Source organism: Lacerta agilis, chromosome 18 (genome assembly GCF_009819535.1).
Source record: "Lacerta agilis isolate rLacAgi1 chromosome 18, rLacAgi1.pri, whole genome shotgun sequence".
NCBI classification, from domain to species: domain Eukaryota; kingdom Metazoa; phylum Chordata; class Lepidosauria; order Squamata; family Lacertidae; genus Lacerta; species Lacerta agilis.
The window spans coordinates 9,640,192-9,659,664 of NC_046329.1; the positions used below are offsets into that span (position 1 = coordinate 9,640,192).

Consider the following 19,473-nt stretch of genomic DNA (forward strand, 5'->3'; position numbering starts at 1 on the left):
GCTCCCGGACGTCGAAAACCCAGAAGTAAACACTCCGGTTTTCGAACGTCTTTCGGAAGCTGAACGTATGATTTGCGTGCAAGAAGCTCCTGCAACCAAACGGCCTTGGTTGTCGAACATTTCGGAAAGCCGAACGCGCTTCTGGAATGAACAACCGAGATTTGACTGTACGGCCAAAAGGAGCCTGGGTTTCATTTTCTCTATCGATCTCTTTTCCTTTTGTTGTGGTGTTCTGTACATCGTATGCTTGGTGTTAAGGTTTAATAATAATAATAATAATAATAATAATAATAATAATAATATTTATTATTTGTACCCCGCCCATCTGGCTGGATTTCTCCAGCCACTCTGGGCGGATTCCAACAGAATATTAAAATACAATAGTCTATTAAACATTAAAAGCTTCCTTAAACAGGGCTGCCTTCAGATGTCTTCTAAAAGTCAAATAGTTGTTCATTTCTTTGACATCTGATGGGAGGGCGTTCCACAGGGTGGGCACCACCACCGAGAAGGCCCTCTGCCTGGTTCCCTGTAACTTGGCTTCTCGCAGTGAGGGAACCGCCAGAAGGCCCTCGGAGCTGGACCTCAGTGTCCGGGCTGAACGATGGGGGTAGAGACGCTCCTTTAGACTATATATATAAGGTTTATATATATATATATAATCTCTTTGGCTCAACTGGGCCTAACCACTTCCCTCCTTCCCGTCTAGTAGTTTACAAAATCTTCTAATAAAAATTTAATTTAAAAAAAATTAACAATAAAAAAAAAAAAGTTTTTACTCTGTCGGAGTTCTGCTCCGGATCGATACTGAGCAGAATTCCACGACGCCTTTCTCAGTCGCAACCATTCACACACGCAAACGTACCCGGTACATAGAGAGGTCGATCCGGAGGGAATTGTGCAGCTGATCCAAAAGTTTGACAAACCGTTCTTTCTGCAAAAAGAGACAGGCCCCGGAAGCAGGTAAATGAAGTCACAGAAAGGACAGCACTACCACCCCCCCTGGCCCAACCAATAACCCCCCCACCCTATCCTTTCGTACTTGTTTCAACCCCTCTTCTCTCCCCTCCCCCCCAACCCTCTCCATTAGGAAATCCTGGCTTTTGTTATTTATTTTGTGGAGAGAGAGAGAGATAGAAAAATGCAAGCAGCTTGGGGCAGGGACCTGTCATTGTGATGGAAAGCTAAGCGCCTTCCTCATCGGAGCAATCTATGCTGAGCCAATCAATGCCTTGCTCCCTGGAGTTTGGGGTTCACAGCACCCACTGATTCTCCTCTGGACAGCGCCAGCCTGCAAACGGTTTAAACTCCCTCCTAATCTATTTCTCCCTAAGCATCATCACTGTTTGCTTGCTTTCCTCAAAGCAGGGGAGGGGGGCAGGCAGTACCTTAGACCTGGGTGGCGGATAACTCTCCTGGGTGAGGGGCAGAGGAATAACCCCCCCCAACCCCCCCGCTTCTTCTGCATTTACAGGTTTCAAAGGGGCCCCCTTTGAAGCAGCTGCAACAGGGGGGGTCTCTTTTCTCCTCCTGCTAAGAGTTAAAACTTGGAGCCAGCAGTTGTTGAATTTTCCTGGGCTTAACCTTCGGGAGCAAGCGCCCGATTTGGAGAAACTTCACTTTCTTGACCCAGGAGAAACCTGAAGAATGTCCCTGCCTGGTTTGCATTTGTGCGTGGGAGCGAGGGGGGGGGCGATACCTTTCCACTTATCTGGTCCCACAGAGATCCTTAAAAAAGGAAAAAAAGTTGACAGCTATGCTCTAGGGCAGGCACGTCCAACAGGTAGATCGCGATCTACCAGTAAATCACTGGACGCCTGCGGTAGATCACTGGTAGATCACTGACTCCCCCAAAGAAGCTCAACAAGTTTGTCTCCCCTAAGAAAATCTCAACGTTTTTGCCCTGTACCCCTAAAAAACTGGGCTTTCCTCCCAAAAAAAAAACCCTCAACAAATTTGACCTGAAGCCAAACAGGGGGTAGATCACTGCCAGTTTTTAACTTTGGGAGTAGATCACAGTCTTTTGGGAGTTGCCACCCCTGGCTCTAGGGCCACTTCCTGCCGTTACCTTTACTCCAGAAGAAGATTTTTTTTTGGGGGGGGAGGGGAGCCTCATCCCATTATTTTTTTGACCCATGCGTGAAACGGAGATTGTCCTGAGCTACGTGCCCCCCCTGACATTTCCACCAAGATATCCCTCCCCGCCCCCGCCCCCCGCCCACCAAAGACTCTGGAGCAAAGCAGGAGGGAACGAAGGACTCAGCGTTTGTGCGACATGGCATGCAGACAGCGAGAACAGTCCTTTAGAAGGAGGTTGTGTGTCCCCCCCCCCCGCATCCCCACCAAGCGACCCCACCCCCCAGATCTTCCCCCACCCACCCAATCGAATCGTGATACAAGCTAAGTCCCCCTACCCCAACTATCTGCCTCACACCTGCCCTCCATGCAGCCCCAACCCCATATCTTTTGACTCTGCACATGGTTGCTTCCCTGTTTCTTAATAACGCCATGCATGCGCCCTTATGCGCAGCGAGAAAGGCAGGATCGCCACAGGCACAAAGGAAGCGCCGTGGTGCCCAGGGGAGAGGGCATCTCTCTCTCTTTCTCTTTCTCTGTCTCTCTCTCTCTTTCTCTTTCTCTCTCTCTCTCCCCCCGCCCTCTCGACGCTGCATGGCGATATTAAGAAATATTAAGGATGTTGAAAGATACTCGGAGTCCAACTCAGTACATAACAGATGTTAAGCCAGTCGTCACGACAAGCAGTTGCGCACGGCGGCAGGAAGTGTGTACTGGGTGGCTAAAAGTGCATGGGAAATCTATCTGGAAGATAAATTGTATTTCAGGGAGTTGGTGATCTGACATGTCTCTTGTTAAATTCTTCGACGGCATGAAGAACAGCCTAATCAGTTGGGAGGGAGAGACAGGTTAAGGGGTGACAGGATAGCCACGTTCAAATATATCAAAGGATGTCATATAGAGGAGGGAGAAAGGTTGTTTTCTGCCGCTCCAGAGAAGCGGACACGGGGCAATGGATTCAAACAAGAAAGAAGATTCCACCTAAACATTAGGAAGAACTTCCTGACAGTAAGAGCTGTTGGACAGTGGGATTTGGTGCCAAGGAGTGTGGTGGAGTCTCCTTCTTTGGAGGTCTTGAAGCGGAGGCTTGACAGCCACCTGTCAGGAATACTTTGATGGCGTTTCGTGCTTGGCAGGGGGTTGGACTGGAAGGCCCTTGGGGGTCTCTTCCAACTCTAGGATTCTATGAGTGGGGTTAATGTCGTCCTGGGGTGCCGTGGAGGGAGCTGTCCAGCCCTCCGGTGCTGAAGTGAAAAGCAATTTCCTGCTGGGTTGGTTTTGTGCGCTGTCCAATTGACCGGTTCTGAAGCTAGCTTCAGCCTGTCACGCTGTGGCTAAAGGGAGACCCAGTTGCATATGTGTAAGAATGGAAGCAACACACTAACTAACAGTTAGCAAAATGCTTTTGGCCAACCAACACCCCCTCCGTAACCCACTGCCTCTGCTACCCCCCCCTGTCCACCTCTAGCTGAGCCCTCCTTTCCCCTCAACCCGCCCACCCCCTACCCCACCCCACCCGCCCACCCCCGGTCCCTGCATCTCCCTTGACCGCTAAGGTTGCGAGAGACAACGAAAAAGCAATCCTTGCAACAAAAAGAACACGGGTGCGCATCCGCCACAACACAGGCTCCCCTTAGCACCGGCACACAGAGGGTTAAAGCGACACAGTCTGGTTTTTTGGGGGGAGAGGGAGGAAAACGCCCAAATTTTAGGCTCTCTCTGAGAGGGAAAAAAAGAAGAAAGAAAGAAACACGGTTTGTACAAAGCCTAACATTTGCTTTATCAAAATGATTTTTTTTTTGTCTTTTCCCGAAGCCACGATGGAGAAAACGAGACACCAGAAAACAAAAAGACAGTCCTGGCGAGGCGCTAAACACATCCCTAACCGCAAAACAGAATTGGTTTTATACAGAAGCAGAGTCGGAGGCTTGTTTACACACACACATTGCGGCCAATAAATCGGGCTACGTTCCCCAGACATACATTTCTCCCGTATTTGTGTGGTGTTTGCTGTTTCTTTTTTCAATTGGTCGCCTTTGGCAAACTTGGCAGGGCTGTTGTTGTTGTTGGCCTTCAGAATTGGGTTGGGTGCACACCTCCCTCCTCCCCGCAGCATTGATCTCAGTTAACGTGTTGATGCCGCATGGACTCAACCACAGACCCCCCAGTTTTGCTGCGTGAACAAGCCTCCGGCGGTCGACTTTTGGAAAATGCACAGAGAAGAGAAAAAGAAACGTTTTCAAAAACTCCTGTTAAGTTAAAACGGCGTGGCAGAGCCATCGGGAAGGGGGCTCGGTCTCCAAGGTCACTTCCCGCAGCGCAACTGATATGGGCCTCGCTGAGATTCCCAAACTCGGTCCCTGCGCATCAGAACTGAAATCCACATTGCTGCTGGTCTGTGTGTCCCTGTTGCCATGCGGGGTACCCTGCCTCAGACACTGCTCCATGGGGGTTTTGTAGTCTTCAAGCTGCATTAGCAAAGACTACAAAGACCGCATGCAGTGAGAGTGCGAGAAAAGTGGACCTGCCTCATATATGCAATTAGATCCACTCGGCTGCCTGCCTCTTTATGTTTTAAGAATGTAAGAATACCGGAAGAGCCTGGGGCCCACCTAGTCTAGCATCCTGTTCTCACAGTACCCAACCAGATGCCCATGTGAAACAAGAAAGCATGATTTGAACCCAAGAGCAACTCTCCCCTCCTGAAGACAGCTTTTAAACGCGCAGCTGAGAGAGAAGCATGACTGGATGGCCATTAGATGTTGGAGAGGATCGTAAAGCTGATTGATTACAGCTCCGGGCAGCGGCACTACTTGGGTCAAAGGTTTTATGACCCAAATACCACAAGACAATCAAATACAACATCGCTAGAGTGGACATGAAGGTTGTCTCAGTCCTCCAGCCGGAACTTCCTGTTCTCCTAGGCAGAGACAAACGTCCTCTGTGTAACTGGAGATGGGTGCGGCCTCACTTGGGCAGGTTAACACAAAACCACAGGGGCCGGACTCCATCTTCCTCTTTTGGATCGCCTGCTCGACAGAGCAACATCTTCCAGCCAAGAGAGGACAATGGGTCTTTCTCCCGTATGGAGATATTCTCCACATGTATACTATTTTCTAAGCTAAAAGTCTGCCTTCTGGGATCCGATTGTGAACAGATGATATCATGTAAGTAAACTCTCTATATGCTTTTATAGAAGACTGTGTCGTGTCTTATTTTAAGAGGGATTGAAGGGGAAAATACCAGGACAGTATTATTATAGAGGTTCTAGCAACCTGAGAAAGCTGTCCGCTGTGTGTGTTTAAAAAGGGGAATGTAAGACTCTGCTAAGTTCTGGGACTTTTCTAAGCTAAAAGTCTGCCTTCTGGGATCCGATTGTGAACAGATGATATCTTGTAAGTAAACTCTCTATATGCTTTTATAGAAGACTAAGTTCTGGGACTTGTTAATACAAGTTGGAATAGGATATAATAAACAATATATCCTCTCCTGCATCCCTAAACATTCCCACAGCACTGAGGGAAGTGATGTCGGGATCGGCACCTTTCCGGACTTTGCCACGGCTCTCCCGCAAGGCACAAACCACCACCCTACTGAAGCCTTCCTGACTTAGTCATCATTTTCATACATCTATATATCAATATATTGAGGCTGGGGGCGAACTGCCTCGCTCATAACAAAAGCCAGGCATTCTGCGAACACGAAAATCGGAGTTGCCTCAGCCATGGAGGGAAGCAAGGAGATATTTCAGACTTCGCTCCTTGATTGGTGGAACTTATTGTTTGACATTTGTCTTATGAGCTTTCTTCCATCGTGGAATGCAAGATGGTGTACATTAAGTCCTCAGACAATCTCTCATCTGGGGTCTCCCATGTGTGGTGTGGCTTGTGTTCGTGGGTTTATGGTACGGTTGCCATATTTTGAAGAGCGAAAAAGAGGACACATTTGCCGACTTCTACTTTAAACTACTTTAAACTCTCCTTTTAAATACCCCTCCTATATGTAGGTTGTAGAAGCTGTGATATATTGCTAGCAGCAATGTTCTTAAATTTCAACAACAAAATCTGTCGGGCTGACCCCTCGCTGAACTTTCGGATTCTGGACCGGACCTGGACCTTGTTTCTCGGATTACCCTCAGGCCCAGCACAGGGCCTCTGAACAGTGTCATCTCTCGGTTGAGGCTACTTCGTTGGGTTAATCGTGCAGTTCACGAGGGGAGAGGAGACATGTACACAATCCTGAGCTCCTTGGAGAAAGGCACGGTGATATATTTAGAAATGAACGGCACTCCTAATAACTCGAGTGCCTTAGTTCGACTAAGCCAGGAGGCCTCACTCAGGTTTCAGGCTGTCACCACTTCTACAGAGGACTCCAACAAAAAAAAGTCGCCGCAGAACAGGCCAGGTAGCACCCCCCACAATTTGCCTCTTATTAAATTATATTAATTTAGCAGAGTTGAAATTAGACTATGTTTCCCAATCATACTGGCTGGCTCCCAGTCGCACTGCATCATGGTTTTGGTAGTCCCTCGCCTTCATGTGCCCTTTCTTCTCCAGTTCTTTCCCCATTGGGTTTCCAGCTGCTTTTGGGACTACAGTCCCCATCACGCCTGACCACTGGTCCCGCTAGCTAGGGATGATGGGAGTTGTAGTCCAACAACAACTGCTGGAGAAACCCTGCGGCGGGAGGCCGCAGAGCAAAGCCCATGCTAAATCGCCGCTGCTGATTCCCGCTCTGAATCCTTCGGCAAAAAAAAACGCCGCGGCGTTTCGTGGGGAAGAGGAACAGCTGGCGCTTCTACCTTTGCCGAATCAGAAGAATTTTGAACTCGGCGGCGATGGTTTGGGTTTTTTTTTTTGGTAGGGTCCTCTCTACCGCCGTGCACCCCCCACCCACCCCGGGGAGGAAAGGAGAGAGTAAAAGTAAGAAATGAGTGTTCTACGCACCATCGGACTTACCCCGAAATTGGACGCAGCAAAACGGTCAGAGGCAGAGACGTTGGTAGAGGCAGTTGTATGAGCGTAATAAGCATTGATGTTGGCCAACAGAGTGCTCATGACTGCTGGCACCCCAGGGCACATGTATTTCGAAGAGAGACAGGCAAAGTGCCTGGGGGGGACGGGGACACAAGGAAAGGAGGAGAAATCACGGTCAATACAAATCAAGATTTAGAAAAGCAGCCCGAAACTTTATGCTTGGCACCACTGAAAGACGGCTGTAACAGAGAAGATGGGAACCTAACCTGACATTTTGACAGGGACTATTATTATTATTATTATTATTACATTGTGTACACGCGACTGGCTGGCGCTCTGGGTTAAACAACAGAGCCTAGGGCTTGCCGATCAGAAGGTCGGCGGTTCAAATCCCTGCTGCAGGGTGAGCTCCCGTTGCTCGGTCCCTGCTCCTGCCAACTTAGCAGCTCGAAAGCATGTCAAAGTGCAAGTAGATAAATAGGTACCGCTCCGGCAGGAAGGTAAACGGCGTTTCCGTGCGCTGCTCTGGTTCGCCAGAAGTGGCCTAGTCATGCTGGTCACATGACCCGGAAGCTGTACGCCGGCTCCCTCGGCCAATAAAGCGAGATGAGCGCCGCAACCCCAGAGTTGTCCATGACTGGAACTAATGGTCAGGGGTCCCTTTTACCTTTACCTCTACCGCCCTATAGCTGCAGGTCTCAGGGCAGTCAACAACATAAAATCACAATATTAAAACACAAAATACAGAAGAAGGAGGAGAAGAAGAAGAAGGCCCTCTGCCTGGTTCCCTGTAACCTCGCTTCTCGCAGGGAGGGAACTGCCAGAAGGCCCTCGGACACCTAGAAGACCTACACTGGTGTCCCTGAAGGAGTGTCTCCACCCCCATCGTTCAGCCCGGACACTGAGGTCCACCTCCAAGGGCCTTCTGGCAGTTCCTTCTCTGCGAGAAGCAAAGTCCTGTGGAACGCCCTCCTGCCAGATGTCAGGGAGATAAACAACTGTCTGACTATTAGAAGACATCTGAAGGCAACCCTGTTTAGGGAAGTTTTTAATGTTTGATGTTTTATCGTGTTTTTGATACTCTGTTGGGAGCCGCCCAGAGTGGCTGGGGTATACATAAATATATTATTATCATTATAATTGTTGTTGTTATTTATTATTCCCACAGAGACTCACGTCATGGCCTGATAGATGGACTCCACCCCATATCTCATAGCGAATTCGTCCACGATCTCCTGGGCGGTTTCGTCGAAGTACACTTTCCATGCGTCGTCGCCCTTCGCCTCGGGTATTTTCACCACACCGTTGTTTTGGATGTCCGTCACGAAATGGAAGAGGTTCTAACAAGACATTGAGAGAGGCAGGTGTGTGTGTTGGGGGTGGTGGTGTTAAAATTAAAACAGAAAAGTCATGTACCTATGGAGGAGGCTATACCACAAACACTCCCCACTTACAAACGCCATCTCCAACTCCTCAGAAGATTCCATCAACGGCGCCTCCGAAAATTTTTACACATCACTTGGGAAGACAGGCGAACTAATGCCAGTGTACCGTGTGTGTGGATCTGTCCCGGAAAAGCAAAGGCACCAAGGCCTCGTACGCCCCATCTCACCTCATGAAGGCAGGTGTACTGAACATGATACGGCGCCACTTTCTCCTCGCCTTTGATCTCCACGCTGATGTGCAGGCGGATTGCCCCAGAGACGGCCGATTTGTCTGTCCGCTTATCTGAAACAGTCCAGGGGGTAGGAAGAGAACAATAGCAGGCATCGTGTTTGGAGACAGGTCAGTTCTCTTTGTGGGAATGTTTAGGGATACAGGAGAGGATATATTTGGTTATTATATCCTATTCCAACTTGGGTTGACAAGTCCCAGAACTTAGCAGAGTCTTACATTCCGCAGTGGATAGCTTGCTCAGGTTCACTAGAGTGTCTATAATTAATGTCCTGGTGTCTTCCCCTTTTAATCCCTCTCAAAATAAGACACGTCACAGTCTTCTATAAAGAGTTTACTTACAGACGTCCTGTTCGCAATAAGATCCCAGAAGGCAGACTTAAACTTAGTAAAAGTTACATGTACTTAGGAGACCGTTCCCATAAGGGGAAAACAGCTCCTTTGTCCTCTCTTGGCTGGAAGGGAGTCTTTGTAATAAATGTCCTGGTGTTTTCCCCTTTTAATCCCTCTCAAAATAAGACACGTCACAGTCTTCCATAAAGAGTTTACTTACAGACGTCCTGTTCGCAATAAGTTCCCAGAAGGCAGACTTAAACTTAGTAAAAGTTACATGTACTTAGGAGACTGTCCCATAAGGGAAAAAAACAGCTCCTTTGTCCTCTCTTGGCTGAGAGCATCTTAGCGATGTTGCTTCTTTGAGAGCGTCATCCAAAAAGAGAGAAAGATGGTGGCCAGCCTGTGGTTTTCTTTACCTGCCCAGGTGAGGCCGCACCCATCTCCAGTTACACAGAGGAATTCTATCCCAGCCCAGGAGAAACAGCAAGTTCCGACTGGCTGGCCTAGAGTTCCCTTTCTATGTCTACTCTAGGAATGTTGTTTTCACTGCTCCCGTGTTTCACATCCCACAATATTTCACAGGTGTGCAGAGATGCCTGATATGAAATGATATACAATGAACTGGGTGTGTGTGTGTGTTTAAAATAACTTTTTCTAAAAACAAACCCGAAGCCTTTCTTTTAGGAATTTTAGGTGCAGAAATCCGAAGGGAGCAGAAAAATCTGTTTATGTACACAACCACGGCTGCATGATTGCTACTAGCCCAGAGATGGAAAGAAGATAAAAGTCCTGACCAGAGAAGAATGGCAGATCGAGTTGATGGATTACGCCGAAATGTCAAAAATGAGCAGAAGAATCAGAAATCAGGGAGAACAAAACTTTAATAAGGAATGGGGGGTGGATGGGATTATAACCTATCTTAAAAACCATTGCAAATGGATAAAATCGTTTGTGGGATTGGAATGACACTTGTAGTTTAATGGTGAATTTTGGTGCAAAAGATGCTAAATTTTTTGGATTATTATAAAAGATGCAGGAGGAAATGATTAACAGCAATACCCACAAAAGGGAGAAGGGAAGCCCAGGAGATTCTGTGGAATCTTGTTTCTATATTGTATGTCAAAACTGCACATATCGTCAAAAGTAAGATTCCATTCTGGTTGCTGTTGCCAATTCCTTCTTTCCCAATAGTCCCAGGCCACAGATCAAAATCTCGCCCAACTCTTGTGCTAAAACCACCCAGGAGGATAATTTAATCTTCCTTAGGCGCAAGGGGGAAACATGCCAAGAGGAAGGCACGCTTGGCAAATCCACACCGTTATCAACTCCTGCCCGGAGACCTATGTCCCCACTGTGGAAGGACGTGTGGATCCAGAATTGGCCTCCACAGTCACTTACGGACTCAGTGTTAAAACCATGTTTATGGAAGACAGTCTTACTCAGCTACGAAGGATGGCCAAAGAAGAAAGAAGAGTCCAAAAACCTCTGCACTGGTTCTCCCATCCCTGCTCTAGACCTTGACTTGTGCCCAGCTTAGACTCTGAACCTGCCTCGGGCACAATCAGATGGTTGAACAAAGCCCAGGGTCTTGGGACTCGGCAGTCCTGGGGACTGTCCCTGGCCCCTCCGCAGTCGCTTACCCAGATTGTACCAGACGTCCATCTCCCCACTCAACGTCCGCACCTCGATGATCGTCTGGCCCAGGAAGTCGTCGGATTCCCTCTTGAAGCGCTGCTTCACCCTAGACTTGATGTCATCGTCTTCATCCCAGACACGCACCTTGATTCGATCGGAGGAGTTATGGCATTCACTGTTGTCGCGGGAGATCGGTAAGAGAAGAAGGCAATGTCACGAACGGGAGTTGTTCGAGATCCTCAGCTTGCGGGGCTACGATCCCCAGAGCCCCCCCAAAAAAAATTATTCTCCAAGGAGATCACGGCAGCTTGTGTGGTTCTTCCCCACCCCACCGTGGCTTTACCCCCCCACAACAACCCTGCAAGGGCTAAAGGACAGCAAGCTTTGTGGCCAAGTGAGGATTTGAACCCTGGTCTCCAGGTCCTAGTCTGACACTAGACCGACACTCTAACCACTATGCCACACTGGGTGACAGGTTCATCCCTCGCTGCATCTGAGTGGTCCCCAAACTTCCCCTGACCACTAGACCACTTGAAAATTGCTGGCAGTCTTAATGACCCCCCCCCCCTTGCTGGTTATAAGTATTGGAATGGACTATGCTAGATGCTGTCTGGATCGTCATTGAATTTTCTGTTGCTTCTTTTATTTCTTATATTGAATTTTCTGTTGCTTCTTTTGTTTCTTATATTGAATTTTCTGTTGCTTCTTTTATTTCTTATATTGAATTTTCTGTTGCTTCTTTTATTTCTTTATTGAATTTTCTGTTGCTTCTTCTGTTTCTTATATTGCATTACATCCTGCATGCCACAGAAGTCCATCAAATTTGAATTGTAAGCGTGGACTCCTTGAATGAAGCCCGTGGACCCGCCGGCAGTCTACGGACCACAGTTTGGGAACCCCAGATTTGATACATGCTAGAGACGAGGACCCCGGGGATATCAACTCACAAGTGGAAGTTCTCCTCCCAGATCGGGTTCAGGTTGCCGTAGATGGTCTTGGTCCTCTTTTTCGTCTTCCCAACCTGGACGGTGACGTACGGGTCGCTGGACCCGGTCTTGTCCTTCGCCTGAAGCCCTTGGGCACAAACCACTGGCCGAGCGATCCCATGCGCAGCAGAGTGCCGTTTCGGTGGGTTCCATGCGCATCCACCAAAACAGCCACAAAACACAAAGAGAGAAAAATGAGGGTGGAAATCAGGGTGTGGGGGGGGCAGGCCAAGGATTCAACATCACCAGCCATAAGCTGCCAACTTTTCCCTTTTCTTGCAAGGAATCCTATTCGGAATAAGGGAATTTCCCTTAAAAAAAGGGGGAAAGTTGACAGCTATGCACCAGCTCGCTCAGTTAGAGGGCAAAAGAGCCTCCCCACAGCTTGTATCCCTGTTTGTAGGGGATGGGACTGTGAGGGACAGTGACGGATTTATGTATAAGCTAATAATAATAATAATAATAATAATAATAATAATAATAATAATATTTATTACTTATAGCTCTGGAAACCTCTGTCCCCACTGTGGAAGGACGTGTGGATCCAGAATTGGCCTCCACAGTTACTTACGGACTCTTTGTTAAAACTGTTTTTATGGAAGACAATCTTACTCGGCTACGAGGGATCGCAGAAGAAGGAAGAAGGAGGAGGAGGAAGAAGAAGAAGAAAGAGGAGGTGGAAGAAGAAAAGGAGGAGGAAGAAGAAGAAGAAGAAGAAGAAGAAGAAGAAGAAGAAAGAGGAGGCGGAAGAAGAAGAGGAGAAGAAAGGAGGAGGAAGAAGAAGAAAAAGAGGAGGAAGGAAGAAGAAGAAAGGAGGAAGAAGAAGAAGAAGAAAGAGGAGGAAGAAGAAGAAGAAGAAAGAGGAGGAGGAGGAGGAAGAAGAAGAAGAAAAGAGGGAGGAGGAAGAAGAAGAAGAAGAAAGAGGAGGAGGAGGAAGAAAAAGAAGAAGGAGGAGGAGGAAGAAGAAGAAGAAAGAGGAAGGAGGAGGAGGAAGAAGAAGAAGAAAGAGGGAGGAGGAAGAAAGAAGAAGAAAGAGGAGGAGGAGGAAGAAGAAGAAAGGGGGAGGAGGAGGAGGAAGAAGAAGAAGAAGGAGGAGGAGGAGGAAGAAGAAGAAGAAGAAGAAGAAAAGAAGAAGAAGAAGAAGGAAGAGGAGGAGAAGGGAGGAGGAGGAAGAAGAAGAGGAAGAGGAGGAGGAGGGAGGAGGAAGCAGCTACGCTCATCTGCCTCTCTCTGTTTGCGCATATCCATATGCCTGTCTGTATAAACGGCCCTCAGCATGACGTACCTGTGATGCTGATCTTGGCCGACCACTTCGAGGTACCATCCAGAACGCTCTGCTTCACAGCTTTCATCTGCTGGGTGTGTGTGGTCTTGGAGACGGCGAAGATCTCCTGGATCAGCTCAAAGATCTCAGGCTTATTGCGCTCCCGGATCTTCATACGATCTTTCAGCACCATGATAATATTCTGCGTGCGGTCCTCGGCCCCGTGCTTGGAAACTTTTCTCTGCCGCCCCTGGACACACACACACACAGAGATTTGCCATGGGTGGGTTACTACCGCTGCCACTGCACTGCATTCTGATTATACCACCCATTAAGGTAAAGGTAAAGGGACCCCTGACCATTAGGTCCATCGCGAATGACTCTGGGGTTGCGGCGCTCATCTCGCTTTACTGGCTGAGGGAGCCGGCGTACAGCTTCCGGGTGAACCAGAGCAGCACACGGAATGCATTTACCTTCCTGCCGGAGTGGTACCTACTTATTTACTTGCACTTTGACGTGCTTTCGAACTGCTAGGTTGGCAGGAGCAGGGACCGAGCGACGGGAGCTCACCCCGTTGTGGGGATTCGAACCACCGACCGTCCGATCGGCAAGCCTAGGCTCAGTGGTTTAGACCACAGTGCCACCCCCATCCCTGTGTGAATAAGTCTTCTGGTGTTGATGCATCTGCCCATGCACAAACTGCCGAACCCGGAAGTAACCACCGTTCCGCTACTTCCAGGTTTGGCAGGTTCGTAACCCGTGATGAACGCACACGCAGCATTCGTAACATGAGGTTACGACTGTATTTAATTGGCAGATCGCCTTGGTTAACTGCGGTGCAAAATGCTTTGCGACTATCAGTGGTGAGAAGCTGCAAATTTTGGAAATGCAGGCTGCGTATTTATTGCTCTCAGTTCAGAAAGAACTCTACAGCCCCCACCCCAAGACAAACCCAGAGAGCAAGGCAGCCCACTCCTCACTTTGCAAGCAGTCGGCGTTGAGCAAGTCTTGACACTTCTCGTGGCACTTGACCCCACATTCTGTACACCGCATGCCTTGACGCGCAATGCCCCAGAGCAGTCCCTCACACTCGTAACAGTAGGTGGGGGTGTGGCGGTCCACACCTCGAAGTTGTGGGGGGTTGTGCAAGAGATGGGGTAGATTAAGGCTTGGAGGGTCTTCTTGTAAACATGGTTTTTCTGGAGGGAGACAACAAAGAACACACACTCGGGATCTGGGCTGGGTGACACACTCTCTCGACTTTTTATAAATTACAAACTCCCTGTCTGAACTGTTACATGCTGAAGCAACATATCCCTTATAACTCCAGCACCAGGGATATGGAGCTGCCCATGGTACTGAACTTCCATGACTTGCTCGGACTGGAAGAGGCACTGCTTATTGAATTGAAACTGGAACTGAACTTGACAGCCACTGTCAGGGGAAAACACCAGGACATTTATTATCTAGCGAGTCTGAGCAAGCTATCCGCTGATGTGTGATTTAAAAGAGGAATGTGAAACTCTGCTCAGTTCCAGGGACTTGTTAACTCAAGTTGGAAAACAATATATCCTCTCCTGCATCCCTAAACATTCCACACAAAGAAGAGAACCACCCAAGAGGATATATGTATATAAAAATGGAGGACCAGGACCCTTACTAGCTCTTCGTTGTTTAAAGTGCTTTGATGCGAGTGCTGATGTGATACCAGCTTTCCTGGACTGGACCAAGGACTATTGGAAGGAAGCATAAACGGATAAGCATATAAGAATGCAGTGCGAAAAACAACAACAACAACAACACAGAAGTCCCCCCGCGTCCCCCTGGATGTGTGTTTTGGCCCTCCGGCATGGCTGAAACCACATTCCCATGTGGGCCGTGAAATCATGTTCACTGGCACCAATGTAAAAGCTTTGAAGGGACGATTGGAGCTTCCCCTGCCTCAGAGGCATCCATAAACTCAACAAGATCAAAACAATTACAATAAATTGGTGGTGGTGTGGAGTTTACCCTTCACTATTCTTATTTGAGAGAAAGATTGTGAGAAAAAGAAATAAATGAGACAAAGACTCACCATAGCCTGCAAAGGAGTGTTGGTCAACGGTTGAGCAACAAAGGAAGAAATGAGATGTTGTTAGGATGACTCAGGCAAGCAGGTATATATATATTTATACATGAAAGATCAAGCTTCCAAGCTTGTCCCCGTGATAATTCATTATTCATAATCCCCTGTCACCCACTAACTAAACATGTTGCGGCCTTTGTTATTCTAAATCAGGGTGGATCACCGTCTTCAGCCTGTGGGGGACTCATTCCCTGCATGGGTTAACTCCCGGGGGCCGCATGTCCGCAGTGGGCAAGGCCACGTGGAAAGGGGTGTGGCCAGTGCCAAAGGGGCCACCCCAAAGCTGTGACTCTTACCTTTGCCCAGTAGGCTAGATCGCAGCCGTTCCAAGTCAGTGACTTGGGGTTGTCGGGCAAGAGGGGCTGCTGCCTGGGGGCCAGATCCATAGGTCTGGGTGGCTGGGTTCAGTCTATGCCCCGCAAGGTTCTCCACCCCTCTTGTCAATCAGGGTGGCAGTCAACTGCACACATGGAATTTGACCCCATTCCTTTTCAACAAAACTAGAAAAAACTTCCGTTTCAGTGTATCTGAAGAAGTGTGCATGCACACGAAAGCTCATACCAAGAACAAACTTAGTTGGTCTCTAAGGTGCGACTGGAAGGAATTCTTTATTTTATTTTGTTTAGAAAAACTAAATAAAGGTAAAGGGTAAAGGGACCCCTGACCGTTAGGTCCAGTCGTGGGCGACTCTGGGGTTGCGGCGCTCATCTCGCTTTACTGGCCGAGGGAGCCGGCGTCCAGCTTCTGGGTCATGTGGCCGGCATGACTAAGCCGCTTCTGGCGAACCAGAGCAGCGCACGAAAACACCGTTTACCTCCCCGCCAGAGTGGTACCTATTTATCTACTTGCACTTTGACGTGCTTTCAGACTGCTAGGTTGGCAGGAGCAGGGACCGAGCAATGGGAGCTCACCCCGTCATTGTGGGGATTCGAACTGCCGACCTTCTGATCGGCAAGCCCTAGGCTCTGTGGTTTACCCCACAGCGCCACCCGCAACCAGAAAAACTAAAACATGATATTTTGGGTCTGGCTTGTTAACCCCCACAAGTCACCCCTTGCTCGATCTCTCCCCCCCCTTCAACCGCACAGACAATTGTCTTCACACGTACCAGATTTTTCAGACGATGGTTTGGGAAAACGTGCACGAAAACGCGGCCCCTCCCCCACCTCTTCCCCGCGTCGATAAACCCCTCACACGTAAGACAGAGGCATCAGCTCTCCCAACTTAAGCAGTCGGGGCGTTACACAGGAGGAAAGACACAAAATAAACAGTGGCAGCAGTAGGAAAGGGCGGAAGCTCGGCGGAGGGGAAAGGCAGACAGAGATAGGGAGGGAAGTCAAAGCTAGACACTGCAAGAAGGGAGCGAGAAAGCGAGAGAGGTCAAGCACAGGAGATTGGCAAGAGAGCACGAAATGTTGGAATTTTGGCCACGGCAAAGCTTCACCCGGCAAGGGTTCATTTTGTGATGCCCGCCAAGGAACCTGGGGATTGTGGTTTATTTAAAATAAAATGAATGAAGATAATTCCTCTTGCCCTCTTTCTAGAAGGACGTGGTCACGAGATCACATTCGGTCACCTTAAATCATAGCTGTGGGAACTGTGGCTCCCTGAAGGGTGTGGAAGCTCTCCAAATTTTGGTACTCACAAAAAGCTACAATTCCCCCCCAGGTTCCTTGGCTGAGCTGAGCATAGCTTCCGATGCAGGGATCTTGGGAACTGTAGTTCCAGGTCTCTCTAATGCATGGGTTCGTATTACCGGGACAAAACTACAGTTCCCAGGTCCCTCGATCCGACACCGATGAAGGAGCCCTGGAGACTGTTTTATGGTGCTCAGGAGATACTTTCCAGGGTTCCTTGATTGTAGTTTGTTAACTCTGCTCAGAGTTTCCAGTTCTTGGGAACGCGGTTCATTGGAGGTCTATTGATCTCTGTCTAACACTGAGAGGTTAAGGCATGCACAGTTCCAAAGTTTCCTTGGCTGCAAAGGAGAGTAAGAGAGGGGGAAGACCCTTGTACGTTCAGCAACTGCATACAGTGGTATCTTGGTTCTCAAACGCCTTCGGTACTCAAAGAACTTGGAACCCAAACACTGCAAACCGGAAGGAAGTGTTCCGGTTTGCGAACATTTTTCGGAAGCCAAACGTGCTCCGTTTTGAGTGCCATCCTTCTGATTTGAGTGTTACTCTGTGTCTGTCTGTTTTGCTATTTTTTTGCGTTTCTGTTTTCCACTCTCTAGTTTTGTTTTTGTGGCTGTGTGGACCCAGTCCAGCTACTGATGGTCGATTGTGTGACTGCAGCACATTGTTATCACTTCGTTTTATGGATCAATGGTCTCGTTAGATAGCAAAATCCATGTTGAATTGCTGTTTTCAGGGGTTGTTTTTAAAAGTCTGGAACAGATTAATGCGTTTTGCATTACTTTCTAGGGGAAAGAAGCGCGCCTTGGTTTGGAACGGACTTCTGGAACGGGTTAAGTTTGAGAACCAAGGTACCACTGTAGAAGAGTGAACGTTTGCCATGAAAAATCAGGCCTAGCCACACATCTCATAGCTTAACCCAGCCCTCCCCAAACTTGTTCCCTCAATATGTTGTTGTGTTATGGAAATTATGGGGGGGGGGTCACCTAAGCAAAGTCTCTTCCTGAGTAAACTCATTTTGGGTATGGAGTGATGCCCTTAAGGGGACCCATCTCTCTGCCATGATCCAGTAGGCGAGAGACCACGTGCACAGGGAAATGCCTCAGCAGGTAATCCCTGGGTGCTTCAGGAAGCCACTGGGCTAATATCCCTCAGCTGGAATCCCATTGTTCTCTCCCAGATAAGTGCTCAAGGTATCCTTGCCAATACTTAACACCCATTCACATTGGCCCAGGGCTATCTCCCTGATATTGCTCTGTTTCCCCCATATGCAAATCTTGTTTTTCCTATATGTCAATCATGTATAACCCTTCCCTTTCGTGATGTAGTGATGATGTAGTAATGATGTTTCCAAACTGTATTCTGGGATATGATAGGAGTTTTTAAAAGTTCTGCTCTGTGTGTGCAGTTTGACTGTAACCTATTGTGCAATAAACCTTGTCTTGTCCTTGCTCCGGTGGCTGGACTTCTTTTATTTAACTCCGCAGAAACCGGTGGGCTTATCCCTAAGGGCCAGGTGGCCGGGCAGTCCCACACCTGGGATTTTCCGTTACAGTTGGGCTACAGATGGAATTGACGAGAAGCTAATGAAAGGTCTCCTGACGGCTGGAAACCTCTCCACAGCCTTTGGAATGCAACATGGAGATGTTGCCGGGCTGTCAACTCCCACCATGGCATGACTTTGGCAACCTCCTCTGGCCCATGCGGACTGCCGCCAGGTCTTTAACGGAAGGAGCCGGGCATTGAACATGGGACCTTCCGCATGCAAAAAAAAAAAACTGGTCCTCTGCCAATGAGCTATGGCTCCTGGGAGCCCACATGGAGTCGTCAACAAAGGCAAGCATGCACAGGTAAGGTTGGAGGAGGGCTTTCCCTCGGGAAGGAGAGAAGGATCGGGAACGCCAGGGCATTTGTTGGAAGGGGACAAAAAGGAGGAAAGGATAACAGGCTGATGCTCCTCGTTCGACAAGGGTTCTGTTAAAGCGATGGCGCCGTATGGAAAAACAAGACAACCGATCCTGAAGCCTCTTGTAAGCTCACTGTTTCGGCAAGCCTGGCACCTGGGAGGGGAGTTCTCCAGAGTCTCTGTCCGTGTCCGTCCCCCCGCCACCCCCAGGCTGTCCATTAGGTGTGGTCAATGCTACGTGGGGTGTAATCCACTGGGAGCAGTCAAGTACAACATTCCTTGTTTTCCTAGAGTGGACACGCAAGGGGATGTTTGGTCCAGCCAGTCGAAAGCTTCCTGTTTCCTCCTGGGCTGGAGCATCCTTCCTGTTGCATGTGACTAGAGGTGGGCGTGACCTTACCTGTCCAGGTAACAAAAGGACGAGTCACGCAGCACCCCTCCCCTTCTTTTTTTCACTTCCTTCTTCGTTTGACCAGCTTTTAGCTAGGACTGCTCTGCTAGCTTTCTCACCTAGCAGAGGCACTGGGATTATTCCCCCACATGGGGTAGACCCACATGTGTATATTTGTAACTAAGTCTGCCTTCAGGGATCACACTGTGCTTCTTGTAAACTTCTTCTATTGACTTATGAATAAGATTGTGGTGTGTTTATTCTTTAAAGAGGCATTCAAGGGAACTTACCACGAACGTAAAATTCATTCTGAGATTGTATAATAATGAGAGGCTCACACGAGCCTGCAACCAGCTATCTGTTGCGCATGTAAGTAGGGGAATGTAAACTCTGGTAAGTAAAGGAACTTTATAGCACAAGTTAGGAAGGATTAATAATATATCCTGTCCTGCCACCTTGAACATTCC

The 19,473-nt window shown here is 48.5% G+C and overlaps 1 protein-coding gene across 1 annotated transcript in view; it reads right to left on the bottom strand.

The window, feature by feature from the left end:
- The window catches only part of LOC117039738 (protein unc-13 homolog A-like), a 71,675-nt gene that overhangs the window by 38,627 nt on the left and 13,575 nt on the right, over nt 1-19,473 (bottom strand). The window contains 12 exon segments of the mRNA XM_033136922.1: nt 866-934; nt 7,035-7,185; nt 8,229-8,392; nt 8,665-8,780; nt 10,703-10,872; nt 11,645-11,786; nt 12,969-13,186; nt 13,921-14,059; nt 14,062-14,146; nt 14,608-14,631; nt 14,633-14,680; nt 15,369-15,441. Of these exon segments, the coding sequence (XP_032992813.1) occupies nt 866-934; nt 7,035-7,185; nt 8,229-8,392; nt 8,665-8,780; nt 10,703-10,872; nt 11,645-11,786; nt 12,969-13,186; nt 13,921-14,059; nt 14,062-14,146; nt 14,608-14,631; nt 14,633-14,680; nt 15,369-15,441 (1,399 nt within the window).